This window comes from Candida pseudojiufengensis (genome assembly GCF_024610245.1).
Source record: "Candida pseudojiufengensis strain CBS 10847 chromosome Unknown scaffold6, whole genome shotgun sequence".
NCBI classification, from domain to species: Eukaryota; Fungi; Ascomycota; class Pichiomycetes; order Serinales; family Debaryomycetaceae; genus Lodderomyces; species Lodderomyces pseudojiufengensis.
In genome coordinates this window covers 520,432-543,645 of record NW_026261522.1, presented here as the reverse complement: position 1 = coordinate 543,645, position 23,214 = coordinate 520,432, and the positions used below count along the sequence as shown (strand labels likewise).

Sequence of the window (23,214 nt, the reverse complement as noted above, 5' to 3'; positions counted from 1 at the left end):
AATCAAAACTGTGGTTTGAAAGATCAATTAAGTTAATAATTAGATCCAGATACGAAATCTTTTCAAAATACCAAATCGAGCTTAAATTAGATCAAATCAATCAATCTGAGTCAATAGATAGATAGTCCACATCATAGTTTTTTATTTCTTTTCTTTTGCTTAATACGCAAATCGTTGCATTCCCATGCAATAGATCAACGCGAAATTTGAATAATAAAAAACTAAAGCGGTTATCTTAGAATTTCACATTAATTTGTAAATCTATATGCATGTCTATGACTATAAGAAAGTTGAAGATCAGCAATACATTTTATTAAATATTAATTGGCAACAACTCACGTCCCCGTTCCAACGTGCTCTAATTCATTTTTACGCATACGCAAATCTCATTTGAAAATATATTGAAAGTTATGAGTATTGGTCAAAGTGTAGAATAGATTGCGATGACTAGGCAAGATAGCAATAAGATACTAGTTTTCACTGTTTGTATCCCTATTATATCGAAGTACTTGGGTTTATATCTTCAATTTGAAAAGCAATAGTATCAATTTGAGTCAGAAACTATTGATTCTCTGAATTGATGTATAAAATTATCTTTCACCTTTCAGACATTTTAAACGATCGTTTTATCATAAAAGCGCTACGAATGGATTACGTCCGGATGTCTGCGGTATAGCTTCGAATGATATCGATCTTCTGATATTGAATTGGCTCAAAATTTCACTTTTTGAACAACCTGAGAATTTCAAGTTTTTTTTAAAGCAAAATTACACCTTACAATTGTAATTTAGGTTATAAGACTAGCCCGGTTAAGCACCAAATTAATAGAGTTTAAAATTCCATTCCTAACCAAATTCCATGTTTGGAACTTGAAATTTCATTTCGTCTAATTATCTAAGCACTAAATTTAAAATTTAAAACAATAGAACAAAAAAGTATAAAAAATTATTTGTTCCTGACACAAAGAGCGTGTTGGATAAATGAAAAAATTACAAAATTGAGTTAAATTATTATTATTGTCCTTAAAATTGGTACTATCTTAATGATCCGAATACGGATAAATTAAGTACTTGACGAGAGATGAAACACTCAACATGAAGCTAACTTCAGCTATGTAAAGAATTAATTACGTTGTTCCCCTGAGTTTTCAAAAATCTTCTTTTCTTCAAACTACATATGATATGTTCTCAATTTAGATTATGCGCCTAATTCATGCTTATTTAAGGATGATTTAGATTAAATAAAATCTTAATTTAATGTTGCATCGTCTAATATAAGATCAACTGTTATCAAAATTCAATTAATAAGAAGACATATCAATTCTCTCTTTTTTTTTGAAATAAAATTCATACTTATTTTATGATTCTCTTATAAGATAGAGCGGTATCTACGAATAAAAATAAATATGATTTTCAATCGATGGAACCTGATAAGTAAATTGTTGGAAAAACTCTCATGCCTTGAATGAATTAATGAATTATCAAAACTTCACCTCCGTAACTCAACTTTTTCTTTTTTTTTGAAACCCATACCGCCATAAAATATAGATTTATTTGAATATTGCATAACTCTACAAGTTGTCGTAGAGAATTCATATGAACTCATCAAATCCACTAAAGTATCAGTAGTGGTTGATGATTTTGAACTATTTTGGAGGTGTTTTCATAATTTTAATTGCAACAAATTTAAAAGTTTATCGTAAAATTTGCAACAAAAAATAAACCAAAATTTCATTATATTTTATAAAATTATGAGTATTAAGATATTTTTTCAAATTTTGAAATGGTTCTACGATAATTACAAGCAAAACGAAACCCTGAAAATTCAAGATGTAGAACTAAAGGTTACCATAAAACAATATTGTAAACATCTAATTGTCTCGAGCATAGGCTAACGCAGTTTATTTTACTTAAATTTCAAGAGGCATTCGGTGGAAAACTCAAGTTGAATATTGTTTCAAATTCAAAGTTCAAAAGACTTGATTATACGGTATGAAAATTGCTTAAGAATTAGAATTACAATTCGAAAAATTTCTAGAGTCTAATAACATATCTAATCCAATGAAAAAAGTATTATATTATTTCACAAGCACAGTATTATTTGATAGTTTATTCTATGTAATAATTTATTCTATTTTAGGATTAAAATCAGCTAGTTTATTATCATCTTTTTTACTTTGATCAATATCCCAATCATCAACTCCACTCCAATCAACTTGAATTTTTCTATGTTTAGACATATCTGTATTTTTTAAAAATTTAGATTTTTCAGATTGCCATTCTTTTTGAACATCTTCAAAAGCTTTATCCCAAACTTTATCATAAACTTTTTTAATTTTAGCTTCTTCTTGTTGTCTAACTTCTTCTAATGCCATCCATTCCATATGTTTTAAATCATCTGAACTTGGTTCATAAATATGCCATATAACATAATGAGGTAATCCAACAACTGAATATCCCATTCTTTTACTTAATTTACCAAATGCTTCAGTTTCTGCATGTTTTTCAAATGAAAAAGCTGGGAAATGAGAACCTGTTCTAAATACTTTTGCTTTTGTTAAAATTGATACACCTCCTATACCATCCAATTCCATTTCAACTTCAGGATCACCATATGGATCTCTTAAATAAGCTAGATGAGGTCTCCAAGTTTGATATTCAACATAACCTTCAACTATACATGCGTCTTCATCTAATGAATCAGCTAATTGTAAACCACCATCTGATTCTTGCCATGAATTTAAATCATAAGGTTGTTGATTACCTAACCAATCAGGTAATGGTCTCCATACATTTGGTACTATAACATCTTTATCATGATGCATTAAATCTTCCAATATAGTTGGTGGAACAGTTTCAACATCTGCATCTCTCCAATAAACATAAGAATGATGAGGTTTTATAGCAACACTCCATAACCAATTTCTTGCTCTTGCCATTAATTTTCTTCTTGGACCTTGTGCAGCAAAACCATGTCTATCACTAAAACCTTGACCAATAACTTGACCAAAATCTTTTTCAAATATTTCAATTTCTCCAAATTTTAATTTTGAATCAGATTGAATTTCATTTAATTGTTTTAATAATTCTCCCATTGTATCATCTTTGGAATCACTTACTAAAAATGCTAAATCTATAAGATTATGAGGATATGTTAATTTTTTCATATGACCAAAAAACATTGGTAAATGAGCTGCTGCATCTCTTAATGGTACACAGAATAGAACTCTTTCATCATATTGCCAACCATTAGCTGTACCACTTGAATCTGCTAAATCAAAAAATGTTACATTGTCTATTCCTGATAGATTTGGAGTATATAGTTTTGGTGAAAGACCATTAAATATGAAAAATAAAGATAGTACAATTAAAAATGTTAAAATTAAAATGAAATTTTTGAATTTATGAAATAGATTTTGTAGTATGTGTAATATATTTGAAGATGATGCTATGAATGGTGATGATGATTTGGATCTGAAATTTTTATTAAATTTATCATCATCTTCTTGATACTCGTATGGAGTGACTTGAATTGAATGTATTGTAGGTGTCGGTGATTTTGAAGACATTTTGAATTATATTGTGTTTGTTGATGATGAATTTATTTATAGGTATTATGCAAAAAGTTTTTGGTCAACTCAACTTAAAAATTATTTATTTACCACAATTCCAAATTATTGACTCAAGATTCTTCCGTTTGATCTAAGAATGATTGTTTGTGGTATTGTAAATGTTAGAAAAATAGTAGATATTCGTATTGATCCTCGAAGTAATCATATGAATGTGAATGGGATGATTGTTTATGAAATGTATCCAATTTGGATTAAAGCTTGTTGGAATTGATCTATCTTTGGGAGTATCGACTTGATGTTGAATGATGTTGTTGATGGCGATGATTAGTGTTTATTAATGAATCGATGACTAGTGTATATTAATGAATCAATTCAATTCGTATGGATCTTACTAAAAATATTATATTTTTAAATAGGCTAAAGAATTTTTCTTTTTTTCTTTTTTATTATTATTGTATTCTTTTCTCTCAATTTTTACGTGTAATAATTTATTGATTATTATTTTTGTACTGTATTGATTTTGATGTATTATATAAAGGTTCATAACCGTTTATAACAGTTTTTTTTATTATCAATATATTTGAAAATGATATATACGAAAGGAAAGAGTACAATTCAAATATACGATAACATATGATTTATGATTTCTAAGCAATTATGTCATTATAATACAGATACAACAGATGTACCATCTTGGAATCTGGTTCTAAATACACGATTAGCATTAGTAAACATACCTTCTTTTAATGAAACAACTATAAATTGGGAACCTTTAAATCTTGTTTTTATTAAATGACCTATATTTTGAGTATGTGATAAATCTAATGCAGCATCAACTTCATCTAAAATATACATAGGAGCTGGATTAAATTGTAATAGAGCCATAATTAATGATAATGCAATTAATGATCTTTGACCTCCGGATAATTCAACCAAACTATTTTTCCAAACTGGACCTAATTTAACTTTTACTTCCAATCCCTTGGTAACATCCATCATGTCTACTGGTACTAATTTAGCAAATGAACCAGGCAACAAATCAGCAAATATTTGACCAAAATCTTCAGAAACTTTTTGATATGTTGCATTCAAAGCTTTTCTAATCTCTCCATTTAACTTTTCAATAGTTGTTTCGATTTTATTTTTATCTTTTTCAATAGTTTTAATTTTTAATTTTAATGCTGATTCTCTTTTTTCATTCTCCTCAATCATACTCATTATATTTACATTAACTTTTCGTCTTATACTTTGAAATTTATCTTCTAATTGATTTAAATGATCTTTTGCTTCTTCAAATGTTGTGTTGTTGTGATCTGATATTTCCCTTTCTACTGCTCTCATATCTAAAACCCATTCATGTTCACTCATCAATTCGTCTAATCTTGTTTTCAAATTGGTTGTAGCATTGTTAGCTTTATCTAGTTCAAATTGAATGGATTTTATCTTGATTTTAATACTTTCTGATTTTTTGTTTTTTGATGAAATGATTTTAATTAATTCATTCATTTCTTCATCTAAACCTGCCAAACTTGTTTTCTCCTCCTCAACTTGATCTTTTACAATGATGAGTTCTCTTTCCAACCCTGAATACGTTTGTTGATCTTGTTCTTCCTTTTTATTCAACTCTTCTATTAACTTAGTGGTGGCCTCGATATTATGTGTGGTCTCCTTAAATTCGTTTTTCTGTTGATCTATTTCCCATTGTAAAACTTGAAAATTTTCAACTTCAAGAGCCACTTGTTCTTCACTTTTTTCAACGTTTGACTTTAATTTTGAGACTTCTGATTTCAACTCATTAATTTTTGTGGATTTATCGCTACTGAATTCTTTAATATCTTTTTCTATTTGCTTGATTTCTTCTTCATAACTCTCACAATTTTTCTTATTTGTCTCAATTTCATTTTTCAATGCTTCAATTTCTTTCGTTCTTTGTTCATTCAATTTTAATATAGATGATGCTTGATTGGATTCTAATTTTCTTTCCTGTATAGACAATTCGTACTTATCCATTTCTATTTCTTTTCTCATACCAGCAGTAGCTTTCATTGTGTTTTCCCAACTTGTTATTTCATTTTGCAAATATTTCAATTCTTCTTCAATACCATTCAACTTTTTAAGCACTTTATTATAGTCACGTAATATTAAAAGAATTGATGAATTAAATCTTCTAGAGCCACCAGATACATTACCTTCTGGATCATACGTATCACCTTCTATAGTTATGGATCTTGTTCTGATTTGAGGATCGAAAGTTACCTTTTTGGCTGCATCTGGATCCGCACATATAAATGTAGTTCCAAATACATATTGCATTGCTTTCTGTATTTTTGGATCATATTCAACTAAATTTATAGCCAATTCTACTTTATTTGGGGCTATATTATGTGCACGTTCAATTACCGCAGTTCCTACGACATTTGGATTTATCTTATCTAAAGGAATCATGGTAACTCTTTTTCTTAACCTTCCTCTTTCCAATAATTGAGAGGCAACATCAGCTGTATCAACAACAACATTATATAATCTACCACCAGCACAAGTTTGTAAGGCTATTGCTTTATCATATGAGGATTCAGGAAGATCGAATAACTGTGCAACAACACCTTTCACCAAAGTATCATCAAAATTATTATAAGGATGTTCATAATGAAAATCTAGACCTCTTAAACTTTGCTTCATATTGCTCAATTCATTTAGTAAAGCATTCTGTTGTTGCTTTAATCGTGATTCTTTGTCCCGGAGTTCGGTCACGTTTTGAGGATTCGAACCTAAAGCTTCATCAAGATTCTTTTGTTTCATGGAGATGGAATTTTTTAAATTGGTGATATTTTTCATAAAGCCATCGTATTCCTTTTTAGCATTTGAGAGTTTAGGTTTATCAGAATCAAGACCACTTTGTAAATGATCTATTTTCATTTTATGCTGAGATATCAAATTTTTAGATGTGCTTAACTTATTTTTAACTTCATTCAATTGGGAAACATAACCGCTTGACGCGTTACCTTTAGTTGACAAACCTGTACTTAAACCAGTCAATAATTCTTCTTTTCTCTCGAATTGTTCTTTTAGTTTCTCAACCTCTTTCTTTTGACTTTCAAGTTTTTTTTCGTGATTCACAAGTGTTTGCTCACCTTCTTTCAACTGTGTTTCTAATTGTGCCTGTTTTTTCCGTAGCAGCTCCAATTTGTCGGTTTCATTTAAAATCTCTTCCTTCGTCAAACTTCTACTCGTTTTCAATCTTTCTATTTCATTCGATAATTTATTTTCTTGCTTTTCTAACTCACCCAACTTACCATCTTTATTCAAATTTTTATCTCTTGCTTCTTTCACTTGTTTCAAATCTTCGTTTAAATTATTAATTTCATGACTCAACTTATCAATTTCTAAATGTAATTGAGCAATTTTTTGTTCATGAACACTCACATATTCTGAATTATTGTTAAACAGTTGTGATAATTGGAAATATTCAATTGCTGTAACAAACCTTCTATGTTTTTCCAAGGCAGTTTCTGTGTTTTTGAACTCAACATATACACGTTTGTCATTTCTGAACTTTTCAAATTTAGGTTCGATTTCTTCCAACAATAAGGTTTTAATTTCTGCTAATTTTTGATCTTTCTTAACCATAATCTTTTTTGCTTTAATTTTTTTTTCTTCAAAAGTTCTGGTCCCAGCTGCTTCCTCAATTAATGATAAAATTTCAGTGGCCCTCATATTCAAGACTTTTGTAATTTTTCCTTGCATAATTAAAAAGTTTGGATTATTTATATTTAATTGAACACTCTGAAATAAACTTAATACAGTATTTTGTTGAGCTTTATGACCATTGATTAAATATTTAGAAGTTCCACCTAGTATTATCTGTCTAGTTACACTTATTGTTGTACATTTTTCAAACCCAATAGGTGATTTAGTTAGTTCAGAATTATCAAATACTATCGTCACACTTGCTTTCGTTACTCCTGCTTGACCTCTCTTGTAAATTAAATCCTGTAAATTTGAAGCTCTGACTGTTTGCATAGATGATATACCCAATACAAAACATATTGCATCTAAAATATTTGATTTACCTGAACCATTTAATCCAGTTATAGCATTAAACAGTGAGTCCCATCCAGATATTACTGTACGCGTTGCATATGATTTAAATCCATCAATGATTAGCTCGTCAACTTTCATTAATGTTAAAGGATGATGTTATATGTGAATTTTGAATTTATTCAATTTGGTTGTAAACATGCCAAAAATATTGTTTACATTTAGTTGTTAGTAAATAGAATTGTTTGATTTTGTGTCCATGCTTTTCTCGTTGCGCGTTTTAGTGCGGCGTATTTTGCAAAAAATAAATCTCATCATTGTGAATACTGAAACTAGTTGCAAAATAATCATTTGTATCTTCAAAGATGTTAAGATATGAAAAAATACCGAGAGGTGTGATACTACGAAATAGGAAGTTACATATAAATTGTATACGGCACAAGCAAAAGCAAATCGAAACCGATTTTCAAGGTTTAAGATCATTAATCAAAAACAACCAACAACCTTCACAACTCAAAAAATCAAGTTCAAAATCCAATGTAATAGATAGATCATTTTTAAATAATTTAGTTGATAAAGAAAGCATTAGAACTGAGAAAGAAGTTGATTCAAAGACAGATCTATCAAAATTATCAGCTTTGATTAAATCTAAAAAAAGAGTTTTCGATATTGAGCAACCGGATTTTGATCTCGATAGACCAAACAAACAGATATTACAAGAGATCAAAAAGAAAGCAGAAAAATCAAATATACTAAGATATGAAGAACCATCAAAAGAGTGGAAAAAGGAAATTTCAAAGTTCGATGAGCTTAAAACTTTCTTTGATCAACTACCTGGAAATTTGAAAGTCAATGGAAGATTAGTAAATAATCCCATTAAAGTTGGAGATTTAGTAACAATGGGAACAGATAGCTTGAGATTATATATAGTGGCTGGAGTACCAAAATCGTTTAATTCAAGAATTGCTACTTTTCTTTCTGATAAAGGTGAGATAGTGTTTGCAAGTTTTTCAAATATTGGATATAGAATACCTGGAGCAATACCCGAAAAATACTCATCAGCTATAGAACGGTTTGTCAAACTTGAACACAAGATTTTAAACACTCCACCTATTGGTATTCCCGATGCCAAATTTTCAAAATCAAATAAATCCTTACCAAAAGAAATACAACCAAAGACAAAAGATGATGAAAAATTGAATGATGAGATGATAGAAAACGCGGAAGCAGATTACGAACCCAGCAATTTAATTGTTGCTCAAGCTTCATCTCAATTGTTGACCAACTCAAACGTTCAAACTTTTATAATTCCAAACTCAGCTAGAGAATTATATTTTGAGGCTTTGACCGAAATATCAACAACAGCTTTTAAAATGGTACATGAAATGAATCAAAAATTGGAAGGATTACATAGAATATTACAGGATGATGTTACAGGAGAAATAAATGCACCAAGATCAATATCCATATTTGAAATAATGAATAAGTTACGATCAAAAAGTTCTACAGCTCAAAATTTAAAACAAGGTAACCAAAGCCAACTTGGTCCGAAACCATCTCAAATGATTGATTACGATTCTCAAAATTATCCAGCTACTGAGTATTTAGCAATCTTGTTTGCTTTAAAGAAACAAAGCAGATTATGGACGTTACAAAAGAATAAAGTATCTTACTCTCCCACAAAACTTATCATATGGCCACTAGCTCAAGTTGCACATGAAGATGAAATTATCAGTGATTTAAATGGTGAGGGAAGTGATTATTTCGCAAATTATTGTGTTGATATTATAATTCGGAAAAATAAATTGGAAAAACCAAAAAATTATGAACATGTGGTCAAAATGTTAAAACAATATGTAAATGGGAAATACGAGAATGATCCAAAAGTTTCAACTGTTTTTGTTTCATTATTGAGAAAAATTGATAAATTTTTAATTGAAAATGGTGTTGTAGTGAATGAAAATCAGTACAAATCTGAATTTTCATTTGCAAAAGCTTATGATTTATTGACTAAATTGAATGAAAATAAAATTGAGAATCCTAATAGATGGTCGAATGAAGCAGAACTTCCAGGTGAAGAAATTTCAATGAAAGCAGACATAAAGAGAAACTATTACAATTTTGTTGATGAAACATTCGAATCAGGAAATAAAAATAACACCAATTCAAGCCTGATAGAGTCTAACTTTTATCAACGAGATCCACTTGAAAAAATCCGAGTTGATATGAAAAATGTTCCAATCTATTGTATTGATGATCCTACTGCTCATGAGATTGATGATGGAATTTCATTACATGAAGAAGATGATAAATACGTGATTTCAATTCATATTGCAGAACCAAGTTCTTTTATCAAACCAGATTCTACTATCAGTTCAATTGCATTTGGTTTATCTTCAACTGCTTACTTACCGGACGATGTTTTTCCCATGTTGCCTCAAACAATTTCCAAAATTGCAGGTCTAGGGGTTACTGGTCAAGACACAAGAACATTTGTAGTTCAATACAAATTGAATAAGAAATCTATTGATGATTTTGTTATCCAGAAAGCTCAAAATCCAAATTTTCAACCTAGTAAAAAATTACTAGATGATATCAACTTGCAAATATACAAAAACTATGATGTCAAATTTGCTCTTGTCAATAAATTCAGACAAGGATTCACATATGAGGCCGTAAATAAATTACTCAATGATAAGGACAAATTGAAAGATCTCATTAAATCAAATGGTAAATCTAAAGATTCAGATTTTGATAACTTATATAAACTAGAACAAATTTCTTCTTTACTTTGGTCAATAAGAAGTTCAAATAATGCATATTCCAACAATCAAAATAATAAATTATTAGTAGGAGAACAAGATTCAAATTCAAATTCAAAAACAGCTGATTATGAAATAATTTTACCAAATTCAAATCAATCAATTAAAATTTCATCATCTTCATCAAATGATGAATCCAATAGATCAACGGTTTTAGTTACTGAAAATATGATTCTTGCAAATCATTTAACAGCAAGATTTGCAAAAGATAAAGATATTAAAATATTATATAGATCATTAGATCCTAAATTTTCACCAGAATTAATTAAAGAATATAAAGAACTAATAACTTCAAATTCAAACAGTGTTAGTCAAGAAACTATATTAAATTTCTATTCATTTTTATCAAGAAGTTTAATTGATGATAATCCAAATAAACATTTTTTAATGGGTTTAGATATGTATACTAATATAACATCACCATTAAGAAGATATACAGATATGATAAATCAATGGAAATTTCAAGATTATTTTTTAGGTAAAAAGCAAACAATTCCAGATAAATCAATACCTGGAATAATTTCTTACCTAAATGCTCAAAATGATATTATAAGAAATTTACAAAAAAAATCAATTACATTTTATCAATTATTATTTTTAAAATTATATAATGATAAATTTGGTAATTTAGCAAAAAATTTAAATTTAAAATTAAAATTAAAAACAAATCCTAAGAGAGGATCAGTTGTTTCAGTTACAATTGAAAATTTTACAAATGTAAATTCTAATGTTGAAGTTAGTCTTTCTTTATTAGAAGATGTTAAAAAGGGAAATTTAAAAGTTGGTGAAAATTTTGATAATTCAAGATTAAATTTGAAAAAAATTGATATTATTGAAAATGAATTAATTTTTGAATATAAATAATAGTGGTTTGTCCTAATTTTTAATGACGGTTACGAATATTAAATATAGAAAAATTAGCTTGTACATAGATAAACAAAATGTAATATCGATAACAAATACAGGATATATGGATTTTACAAATACTTGGAAAAGAGTCGATCAAATCAATCTCATACTTTATAAGTAAACTTTTATTAAATATCCAAAATTACCCCAAAACACAACTATATATAATTAAGCCCATTTACCAATTAATGCCATCGCAAAAGCACCTAAAGTTAAATAAAAAAATGCAACCAAGATTTTATTTATCAGTTTATTTTCAAAATCTCCTGAATACATAAAATCATAAGCCATTAATTCTGCAATTGAATTATAAATTAATATACCAGCACAAGCAGCATCGAAAACACCTGTTGTTATTAATGCGGTCCTTGAACCAGGTGGATAAGATTCTCTAACTATTAAACCAATACCACATGCAAATGGTGTTGTAAAACTATAAGCTAATGACATAACCCAAGGAATATATTTTTTACCCTGGGGCCATGGAGTTGTTGCAAATCTTGTACCTAATCCTAATCCTTCAAACATTTGATGAAAACATATTGCAATATATAAAGTTATAAATTCATCTCCTGCAATAGCTAAAGATAATCCAACAAATATTGAATGTAATACTATACCACATTCTAATACTATACAATTTAAAATTTGTTGATATAATGATTCTAAATTCTTGAGGTTTCTTGGATTATTATTATTTTGACTATCGTTTCTTTCATTTTCTTGTTTATAATTTATTGACGATTGTGATGATGATTCTGTTATTGAATTAGAATTTGATCTTTCTTCATCATGATTAATGTTGGTGGTACTAGTGGTAGTTAATGCTTCGAGATCTCGAGTCATACTTATATGACTTTCTTTTAGCTCTTGAATTTGAAATGTATTAGTATTATTATCATTGTTTATCTCTTCCGATGATGTTGATATTGATGTTTTAGTTGTATCTTCAATATTTCCCATTTTATTAAAATCTCTTTTAGCTTTTTCATTTAATTTATGATGAGCAATAACATCAAAAAAGAATATTAAAAATAATGCAATTAAAGCAATACCTTCAGCAAAAGGATAATCAACAAATGGAGAACCAAGACAAATATTTGTTAAATTTCTTGATGATTCAGCCATTAAATGTATAAATCCAGTTGCAATTATTACACCACTACCAAAAAATTTTATAGCTTGAAAACACCAACCAGGTATTCTAAAATATTTATTATGTTTTGCAATTAATGGAGCAAATGATCCTATTGCTGATACAACAAATAATACAGGAACTGCTGTTATTCTTGCAATAAAATATTTTCCATTATATGGATTTGAATCTAAACATAAATCATCATCCCTTATAAATATAAGATTTTCTAGTATTTCATGATTATTATTCATATTATATTCTTCAGTTTCTCAATATATATATGTGTATAGGATGGTGTTCATAAATGATTTATGGTAATGATATAGTGTTTCTACTTTAATGTGAATGTTCTTTCTTTAATTTATAAGCTATTTATGAGTTCATCTGTTGACTAATATAAATATGAAAAAATTGTAATATAAGATCCTTTTTTGATATATTATTTTGCAAATTAATGTATGTTTTTTTTAATACAAATGATAATCGTTTTATAATAAAATAATTGAAAAATATACAAAAGAAATTAATATAAAGTGAATATTCTTGGCTTTTTATATTATTGTCTTTGATCAACGATTTGAATTGAAAATGAATGTTCATTAACTATCAAAGTAATCTGTAATCAATTGTTTGAAGCATTGTAGATAACTATAGTGGTTTTAATATATGAATTAACATTAAAAAACAACTTCCAAGGTTGAAAAGAATTTAATGCGATGTTTCATGAATGGATGCAAAAGAAAAAAAAAAATTAAAAAGAATAAATCTGTAGGGTTAAGTTAAATACATTAATCGAATAAGTATCAACGTTTGAATTAAAAAACGAATCTTTACGGTTTTAAAACATTGTACATATAAGAACAAAGTAAGGTTTGTACCAAATCAAGTCTAGCCCACTAGACTAAACGAAAATTGAAGATGAAATTGGATCAACAATGTTTCCGTGCAACTTAGTTTCAGATTTATGATATTCTTTCTTCCAAGGATAGTTCTTTATTCTTTGAAATGAACATTTGTGTATTCTTGGTTTAGCCTATTACCGGGGAAAAATTAACTAATATTATCAATTATTGAATGACAATTTTTTTCTTCACTTTTTATATGGGCTGGTTTTATGTCAAAAATTAAAGTTACGTACGAATGGACATAATTACGCGACACCTAAATTTTGTGTAATGAATCAAGCACGTAATAACTTCAAAAATAAACAATCGTAAATATTTTATGTAATCTACTTACCTTGTAATTTTTATCATTGATCAATCCCAAAAATGATTATATAACATGCTGGATACAGAAGAAATAGAAAGTAATTATTTCTTACATTTGGAAAATACACAGAAGAAACAAACACTCAAGGAGACTGAGCCTCCTAAGGAGGAAGAAATTTTAGTATATCCTTCATATTCATTACAAAATTCATTTTTATCAACTATTGATCATTTACCTTGTGATATAGTTCGATCATTATGGTTAATACAATCGATAAATATTAAGATAAATACATATAGAGATGAATTAAGTGAAATATTAACAAATTATAGAGAAACTAATGAAATACTGGATGATAATTTATCAAAAGTTTATAATTTAAAACAAATTATAATACAATTATCAAATGAATCAATTCAAGAATCACAAACATTAAATAATCAATTAGTAACTCATAAATTATATTTACATGATGAAATAAAGCAATTGAATTTAATTAAAGATAAAAAAACGAAAGTAAAAGACGTGAATAATTTTAAAAAATATAATTCGTTAAGAAATCAATTAAGACAACATTATATGGAAAATCCATTAAAATCTCAAATTGAAGCAATAAATGAAGATAAAGAAGATGAAAATAAGATTAAAAAAGTTACAACAACTACTAAATCTGGTTTAAAATTAATTTTAAAATTACCAAAACAAGATAAAATTACAAAACCTATAATTAATGGGGAAAATACATTGATTAAAAAAGGGCGTACTAAATTAAAAACTATTATAAAACCAAAATTAGAAGGAAATGAAGCAAAAAAGCAACAAATAAAACCAATTAAAAAAATTAAATCTGAAGCTCAAATTGTGGAAGAACAAAAAGAAAATATTATAGAACCTCAGTTAGGTGTTTCAGAATTGGAACAAACTTATTGTTTTTGTCATCAACCATCATTTGGAGATATGATATCTTGTGATAATGAAAAATCATGTCCAAATGGTGAATGGTTTCATTATAAATGTGTTGGATTATTAAATAAAGTTGAAGCTTTAAAATATACAACTGGAAAATTACCTTGGTATTGTTCAAATTTTTGTAGAGAAATTGGTGAAAAAGAAAGAGCTAAAAAATTAGAAATACAAAAACGGAAAAGAAAACGTAAATGGTAAATAAAGTGTTGAAATACAAGATTTTACAATATTTATATTCTATACAGTTAATAAATCTAGCATTCCATTTATTTCATTAGCTTCTTTACATTTTTTAATTTCTTCATTTATCTTTTGTAATAAATCATTAAAACATTCTTCTAATATAATACTTTTATTAATTAAATTTCCATACATTTCAATTATTATAGCTAAATAATCAACAATTAAATTAAAAGATCTTATATCTTCTATATTTTTTATAAACCATTGTAATATTGGTAGTAATGAAATTTCATCTTTTTCATATAATGAAATTCTTATTTTACCTCTTTTCTTTAATTCATTTAATATTGTTATTGTTTGTTCTTTTGGTAAACCAGAAGCAAATGCTGAATCTAATGCTTCTGACCATTTAAATGAATTTAAATATTTTTCAAATTGTTTTAATTTTTTTGTATTTGGTCCACTTGTATTATTTATAATTTCATATTCTTCTTCTCCTTTATAATCTCTTCCATTCATCATTCTTTGATATGAATTTGAAGTTTCTTGTTTTATACCTTGTTTTATTTTTGGTTCAGTTTGTTTTGTTCTTATTGATATTAATCCTGAAGTTAATCCAGTTACAAAATGTTTATAAGTATCAGGAGATACAGCACATGATAATACTCCACCTGAACTAAATTTCCAACCAAATTTAACTTCCCAATTAGTTGTATTATAATCAAATATTTTAACATGACCATCTAATGATCCAATCATTAAACCCTTTTCCTTTGTATCGAATAAACAAGTTGTTGTTTTTGTAAAATTATTTAATTGATGAATTTGTGAATTTCTTGTTAAATCCCATATTTTAACATTTGAACCACCAGAACTTACTACTGTAGATTGATTTATAGCTAAAACATCTTCAACTGGATTTTCTTGATTAAATGATGTTACTACACCTTGAGGATCTCTTATATCAAATAATCTTACTATTCCATCATAACAACCAGTAAGCACTAAATTTGGATCTCCAGGTATAAAATTTATACTTCTTATATAATCTTTATGTTGTGATTCATCAAATTGTAAAATGGGACCCTTTGAAGTTTGTGATATATCCCATAATCTTAATATTCTATCATCTGATCCAGTTAATAATTGTGAACCAATAGTTGGATGAAATTTTGAAACATGAGTTGGATGACTTGAAGGATTTATTGAAACTAATAAATTTCTTGGTTGATAACTATCATATATTGAAACTAAACCAGTAGCATCAGATGCAACCAAAAGTTTACCATCAAATCTAAAATTTGATGAATATACTATATCTTTAAATCTTGAAAAAGTTTTTATAATTTGTCTTGTTTTTGATGAAAAAATTTGAATTCTTGTTGATGATGTTATTGCAAAATCTTGTGGTGATACAGGGTTAAATTCAATATGATTTATTGGATGATTTTCTTTTATTAATTGTGGATTTATATAACTTCTCCAATATCTTTGTTCAGGTGTTGTTTGGGACGCTAGCGTTGGATTTCGTACTTGTGGGATTCCTGCTCTTGCTGATGACATTGGTAAAGGTCGTAATAGATTGGAATAAGGGTAGGTATATAGCTAAAGTCAGCTTTGTTTAATTCTAATAATTTTGATGCTTCATTACTGTTTGTATGAATCAAGTGATGTAGACTCTTCTCATTTGAAAAATTATATTACACAAAACTTGTAGGTCATGTGACTGTTCTTTCTTTGGTGGTTTTTTGTGACAAAATTTCTGTGTCTACATATTTAACGACATTATATCTTGATCTTTTTAAAACTTTTAGGCTAAATCGTTTTAATCCTTAAAGTATATTCACTTCATATCATCATTGTTTTCAACAACTTTACTACAAGACGGTACTTTACTGCTTTTAAACTCTTGTCATCAACTTGTTTTTGAATTTAGACAGTCTTTATTTATCTTTAAAAACTGGCGAATGCAATGACAAGTTGATATCCTTAAAAACTGATAATCATCTGAGATTAAATTTTGAAACATGGTCAACTAAATTTGAATCGATTAAAAGTAATCGGTTTTGTATGAATAAACTACTAATCCAGGATTCAATGAGATTATCAAGATCACAGATATATTCAATGCTACACTTTTCAAGATATGGCTAGGTACAAAACATTATGCAAATGAAAGAAGTCTATTCATGTTGTTATGGAAAACATTATTCAATCAAACGAAGTTGACTTATCTCAATTTATACCTTGTCCGCTATCACAGCCCAACAAATGGTTGTGTTTAAAGACTCACATAGTGTATTACATTAACTTATCAAAGTAGTCAATGAGAACCATAAACAGTCAACTATAAGTACTGGTACTTAACAAGAAGAAAATCTACCTGTAATTTAAGAAACTGCTGTAGCCCTCTTCCTCTTCCTGAATCTCAAAATCTTATACATCGATTAAGCAAATCGAAGTCGAAAATGAATTTTCAGCAGATTGATTTTACCAATAATAGAGGATTTATCAAGTAAAAGATGAAATGATAAGTCCACAGCGGGATCTCAACAAAGAACCACCAATTACTAAAACTCTTAGTCAGCATCAAACATTGACAACAGGGTATTGAAAAAAAAGACAAACTGCACGAAAATTCAGAATGAGTTCTTATTTACTATAATTAACTGGGTAAAAGGATTCCATGAGTGATGTCAAACGGATACTCACTCGTTAAGAACAAATTAATTCCACGGAAAACTTTACTTCTATTTAATTTCTTATCAAATAATATCAATACAAAATAATATAAAAAGTCGAGAAAGTGTTTTATTGACACAAAATTATGAAAATCCGGGGTAATAGTGTTTGTATATATATTTTTGTTTAAAGAATAAATTGATGTAAATTTTTCAACATAAACGTTTTGTTGTTACTGAATACAAGAATTGTTTATCAATTGGATATTCATATGTATCAATTATTACATCATCATGACAAAAAAAGAGCCAGCTGAAGAGTTTGGCCAACAAATTTATCATTTATTTGTCCTTTAAAACGGAGAAATTATGATGTCAGCCTAATACTACAAAATTGAAGCGTTCAGAGGTGTGAATAGAAGCAAGTCGTGGTGAGTGTTTTAATTGACTGCATTCAGTCCGAGTCAGAACAAATAGCGACTAGAACGATGACACTTTTCATTGAACTATAATTTTAGTAGTGCCTTGAAGAATAATAATAATAAATATCGACGAATATCCAGGGACATAAAATATTGCTAAAATATTTCTTTTATTTCTGAATTAATTTTTTCAAAAAGAAAACTTGTCGGACTTTTTTTTTCATTCAATAATAATTGTTTTAAGTCATCTCATTTATTTTCCAATCTTAGTTTTAAATAAAACTCCGAAGTTCTTTGTTTGTATTTTGTGATAGCTTTGTCTTTGTATGACAGATCTCAATGAAGCATTTACTAAAATAAACTAAAAACAAAATTTAGTTTTTATCTATTTTAAAACTTTAAAAAAGCCCCCACAATTCAAACAAGAATAATAACACAAAATTGAAATTTAGATCTTCGGAGTTTTTTTTTTTTTTTTTTACAATTTATTTATTTTTTTAAATTTATTTAGCTCTGTATCAAATATTATATCTTTCATTTGGATCAAATTAGAAGGTTATACCATTCTAACACTTAACATTGTATGGTCTCATTCCGTTTGGATGTTGTCAAAATAGAGCATCGCAGAGCAACCTCTACTGATTAGTCAATAGACTTTTCAAGTATTCAAATTCTATTTTCTTCACCAACCCCACTGACACTGACTCTCTCTATTAAATTTAAAGTATTTGACATGTTTATTTAGTTCGATCATTTAAAAACAAGAAAAAGTTTGAAATTCTGGACTAACTTCTTGTTCTTGATGATATTTGCAGAAAGGGTTAATTTTTATTTCTACATTTTTGAAGATTAAATACGAATACAAAAAGATATAACCAATCGTTTCATTCTAAACCCCACAAAAATTACATTTGAATATAGAAAGGAAAAAAAAAAAAGAAGAAGTTGATTATCATTGCATTAGTTTGTTTTCACAAAGTAGTTATGTAAATTTGTTGAGCAAAGATAAAGTTAAAGCTCATAAAGAATCAGTCCTTTATCTGATAATCATAGTATCTTGAATTGATACTAATTCGAAGAAGTCATACTGATACAGTTTCCATGGAAGAACATCAACCGAACATTTTATGCTTGATCAACATTTAATTAATTTACTTGAGGAATCTGATGACAGGTTTTTGAAACACAATCCGTACTTGAGTAATAAAAATATTAATTTAGATTAGTTTCTTAATTCTGTATGGTAATTTATAAAATTTTGTGATCGCTTAATTTGAGTTATTATACATGTTTATTTATTCATTTACTTATTTTATTACATTAACACAAACTTATCATATCATATTTCGAAACACAAGTAAATTAATGTAAAAGAAAATTTTATATTATAATCTCACTCAACAAAATCTCCTAGTAATTGTACAAAAACTGCTTTGAATTGTAATATAAATAGTTGTCTAAATTATCCAAATTTCTTTAACTCATTGATAACCTTTTCTTTTTTTTTCAACTCAGTTAAATATTAAATCAATCGATACATTAAGTTACATTATTTAGTTAATATCGTTAAAAGATTTTAATTATCATATCGCATCATTTATAATATCATCAAAATCATTATCAAACTTTAATAATTCATAAATTTGGTTAGAAGATTACACAGTAATTGAAAACTTCATCTCATAACTAGATTATATTTGAGAATACAAATTTGTGGAGTTGACTAGTCATTCAAAATATATTCCTTTTATTCCCCTTTGGTTAAAATTCAACTCTCCATACGTTTTATTAACAAACTTAGTTATTCATACAAAACAGTATTTGAAACTTTACTCAACAAACTGTCATTAGTACTACTAAATTTAAGTTACTTTACATAACCCTATCAATTTAAAACACCACATTAAATTTTACGAGAACAAACAAAACATATAAAAAGTCGAGAAAATAATGCCAGAATCAACAACAAAACATTCTCATCTTTCAATAGATCATGAAGATATGCAAAAACCACCACAAGGATTTTATGAAAGATCAAAACATAAAACTTTTTTAAATGATTTTACAAATTATCAAAAATTATATAATCAATCAATACAAGATCCAAATGAATTTTTTAGTAATCAAGCTAAACAAAATTTAGATTGGTTTAAACCTTTTGATTTAGCAAGATATCCTAAAAATCCTCAAGATGATTTTAAAAATGGTGATTTACCTGCTTGGTTTATAAATGGAGAAATTAATGCTTGTTATAATGCAGTTGATAGATGGGCTTTTAAAAATCCAAATAAACCAGCTATTATATTTGAAGCTGATGAAATAAATCAAGGTAGAATTATAACTTATGGAGAATTATTAAAAGAAGTTAGTAAAATGTCACAAGCTTTAATTAAATTAGGTGTTAAAAAGGGTGATTCAGTAGCTGTTTATTTACCAATGATTCCTGAAGCTATTATTACTTTATTGGCTATAGTTAGAATTGGTGCTATACATTCTGTTGTATTTGCAGGATTTTCAAGTGCTTCATTAAGAGATAGAATCTTGGATGCTAATTCACAAGTTGTTATAACTGCAGATGAATCAAAAAGAGGTGGTAAAACTGTTGAAACTAAAAAAATTGTCGATGATGCTTTAAAAGAATGTCCAAATGTTAGAAATGTTATTGTTTTTAAAAGAACTGGTAATACTCATGTTCCTTTTACAAAGGGAAGAGATTTATGGTGGCATGAAGAAATGAATAAATATGGTTCATATTTCCCAGCAACTCCAGTTAATTCTGAAGATCCTTTATTTTTATTATATACTTCAGGTTCAACTGGTAAACCAAAAGGTGTTCAACATACAACTGCTGGTTATTTATTAGGTGCTTTATTGACTACTAAATATGTATTTGATGTTCATGAAGATGATATTTTATTTACTGCTGGAGATATTGGTTGGATTACTGGTCATACTTATTGTGTTTATGGTCCTTTATTAAATGGTGCAACAACAGTTGTATTTGAAGGTACTCCAGCTCATCCTAATTTTTCAAGATATTGGGAAATTGTTGATAAATATAAAGTTAATCAATTTTATGTTGCTCCAACTGCTTTAAGATTATTAAAAAGAGCTGGTACAAAATATGTTGAAAATTATGATTTAAGTTCTTTAAGAGTTTTAGGATCTGTTGGTGAACCTATTGCAGCAGAAGTTTGGCATTGGTATAATGATAATATAGGTAGAGGTAAAGCTCATATTGTTGATACTTATTGGCAAACAGAAAGTGGATCACATTTATTAACTCCTTTAGCTGGTATAACTCCAACAAAACCTGGTTCAGCTTCATTACCATTTTTTGGTGTAGAACCCAAAATTTTAGATCCAACTTCTGGTGAAGAATTAAAGGGAAATGATGTTGAAGGTGTTTTAGCTATAAAATCTGCATGGCCATCAATTACAAGAGGTATTTATAACGATTATGGTAGATTTATTGATACTTATTTAAAACCATATCCAAATCATTATTTCACAGGTGATGGAGCAGCAAGAGATTTAGATGGATTTTATTGGATCTTGGGAAGAGTAGATGATGTTGTTAATGTAAGTGGTCATAGATTATCAACTGCAGAAATTGAAGCTGCTTTAATTGAACATCCATTAGTTGCTGAAAGTGCTGTAGTTGGTTATGCTGATGATTTAACTGGACAAGCAGTTGCTGCTTATGTTTCATTAAAGAAGAAAAATGGTAATGGATCGAGTAATGGACATTCAAATGGAACAAGTAATGGACATCATCACCTTAATGGTGATGCATCATTAGATGATTTAGATGCTATTAAAAAGGAATTAATTTTAACAGTAAGAAAAGAAATTGGACCATTTGCAGCTCCAAAATTAATTTTATTAATTGATGATTTACCCAAAACAAGATCTGGTAAAATTATGAGAAGAATTTTAAGAAAAGTTTTAGCAGGTGAAGAAGATCAATTAGGTGATATAAGTACCTTATCAAATCCTCAAGTTGTTGAACAAATCATCAAAGTTGTTCATGAAGCATTTAAAAAATAAATAAATTTTTTGAAAATATTAGATACTACTCTTAAATTGATTAAATTATATTTATAGGTTTGATTTGTAATATAAATTAAAAACAATAATATTTAATTGTCTGCTCTAACTTGTGTATGATTTTGATAGACTAAAATTTATTTGTTGCAAATACATAACTATTATGTAATTCTCTATCAAAGATTATTCAGACTGAAAAATAAAAGTTGCAAATATTTAATCAAACCAATAAATCAATTTCAATTACAAATCACAAGATACAAAACGCCAGAATAAGATTCATCAACCTTCCCCGAAGATCAACTCATAGTAATGAAGAAGAAAGTAATACTACTAAAAAATCCATCAGCACCAAAAGATCCATATAATGATCAATTCGAATCAAAAACTTCTTACAAGCCAAATTTTATACCATTATTAACTCATACTCATTCACCGAATAAACAAACAACTCAAAACTTTCTTATTTCAACATTTTTAGAGTTTTCGATATTTATAATAACAAGTCAAAGAGCAGTAGAAATGTTAGGTGAATGTATATCAGATTTAAAACCAAATATTAAATCTAAGATATTTGAAAAAATTGGTTATACTGTTGGACCAGCAACTTTTAAAATGTTAAAAGATATTGGATTCCAAGATGTAAGAGGTGGAATTGAAGCAGGTAATGGATTAAAATTATCTGAAATTATTATTAATGAAGTTTCAACAACTTCCAAAATTTTATTTTTAACTGGAGAAATTAGAAAAGATATTATACCAAAGCAACTTACTCAAGCTAGTTTTAAAAATTTTAAAGAATATGCGATGTATAAAACTGAAGAAAGAAACGATATTGTTATAAATTTTGAAAATCAAATATTTGAAAGTTTTGGTTGGATTATATTTTTCAGTCCTCAAGGAACAAAAGATATAATTGAATATTTGAAAGGATCCAAAAGTGATATTCTTAAAAATTGGAAATTAGCAAGTATTGGTCCTACTACTGAAGAATATTTAATAAATGAACATGGTTTAATTCCTCAAGTTGTTGCTAAAAAACCTGATGCTTCAAATTTAATTGATGGCATACTAATGTATGATGAAGAAAATTCACAATAATGACAATGACATGTTAAAACTGTAATGATGGATTATGGTGAAAATAATTCTTAATGATAATGATATTTATTTAATTATTTATTTTAATAGACAGTATTATTTAATTTACGATTAATTTTAA

The 23,214-nt window shown here is 27.5% G+C and overlaps 8 protein-coding genes across 8 annotated transcripts; 4 read left to right on the top strand and 4 right to left on the bottom strand. All coding sequences in view use genetic code 12, as the record gives it.

The window, feature by feature from the left end:
- Window positions 1-2,125: 2,125 nt before the first annotated feature.
- ANP1 (Anp1p) lies at window positions 2,126-3,568 on the bottom strand (the record flags this gene model as incomplete). The annotated part of the gene is made up of 1 exon (XM_051758108.1): window positions 2,126-3,568. One exon carries the CDS (start codon window positions 3,566-3,568, stop codon window positions 2,126-2,128), a length of 1,443 nt encoding a protein of 480 aa, XP_051617068.1.
- A 666-nt stretch (window positions 3,569-4,234) lies between these two features.
- On the bottom strand, window positions 4,235-7,750 carry SMC2 (condensin subunit; the record flags this gene model as incomplete). Its single annotated transcript, XM_051758097.1, has 1 exon — window positions 4,235-7,750. One exon carries the CDS (start codon window positions 7,748-7,750, stop codon window positions 4,235-4,237), a length of 3,516 nt encoding a protein of 1,171 aa, XP_051617067.1.
- Window positions 7,751-7,974: 224 nt separating this feature from the next.
- Window positions 7,975-11,295, top strand: MSU1 (Msu1p; the record flags this gene model as incomplete). The annotated part of the gene is made up of 1 exon (XM_051758086.1): window positions 7,975-11,295. One exon carries the CDS (start codon window positions 7,975-7,977, stop codon window positions 11,293-11,295), a length of 3,321 nt encoding a protein of 1,106 aa, XP_051617066.1.
- Window positions 11,296-11,508: 213 nt separating this feature from the next.
- Window positions 11,509-12,729, bottom strand: KGF55_000327 (uncharacterized protein; the record flags this gene model as incomplete). The annotated part of the gene is made up of 1 exon (XM_051758075.1): window positions 11,509-12,729. One exon carries the CDS (start codon window positions 12,727-12,729, stop codon window positions 11,509-11,511), a length of 1,221 nt encoding a protein of 406 aa, XP_051617065.1.
- A 1,033-nt stretch (window positions 12,730-13,762) lies between these two features.
- Window positions 13,763-14,854, top strand: KGF55_000326 (uncharacterized protein; the record flags this gene model as incomplete). The annotated part of the gene is made up of 1 exon (XM_051758063.1): window positions 13,763-14,854. One exon carries the CDS (start codon window positions 13,763-13,765, stop codon window positions 14,852-14,854), a length of 1,092 nt encoding a protein of 363 aa, XP_051617064.1.
- Window positions 14,855-14,893: 39 nt separating this feature from the next.
- Window positions 14,894-16,402, bottom strand: UTP15 (snoRNA-binding rRNA-processing protein; the record flags this gene model as incomplete). Its single annotated transcript, XM_051758052.1, has 1 exon — window positions 14,894-16,402. The coding sequence occupies one exon, from the start codon at window positions 16,400-16,402 to the stop codon at window positions 14,894-14,896; it is 1,509 nt and encodes a 502-aa protein (XP_051617063.1).
- Window positions 16,403-19,892: 3,490 nt separating this feature from the next.
- Window positions 19,893-21,992, top strand: ACS1 (acetate--CoA ligase 1; the record flags this gene model as incomplete). The annotated part of the gene is made up of 1 exon (XM_051758041.1): window positions 19,893-21,992. One exon carries the CDS (start codon window positions 19,893-19,895, stop codon window positions 21,990-21,992), a length of 2,100 nt encoding a protein of 699 aa, XP_051617062.1.
- Window positions 21,993-22,304: 312 nt separating this feature from the next.
- On the top strand, window positions 22,305-23,093 carry HEM4 (uroporphyrinogen-III synthase; the record flags this gene model as incomplete). Its single annotated transcript, XM_051758030.1, has 1 exon — window positions 22,305-23,093. One exon carries the CDS (start codon window positions 22,305-22,307, stop codon window positions 23,091-23,093), a length of 789 nt encoding a protein of 262 aa, XP_051617061.1.
- Between the last annotated feature and the right edge of the window lie 121 nt (window positions 23,094-23,214).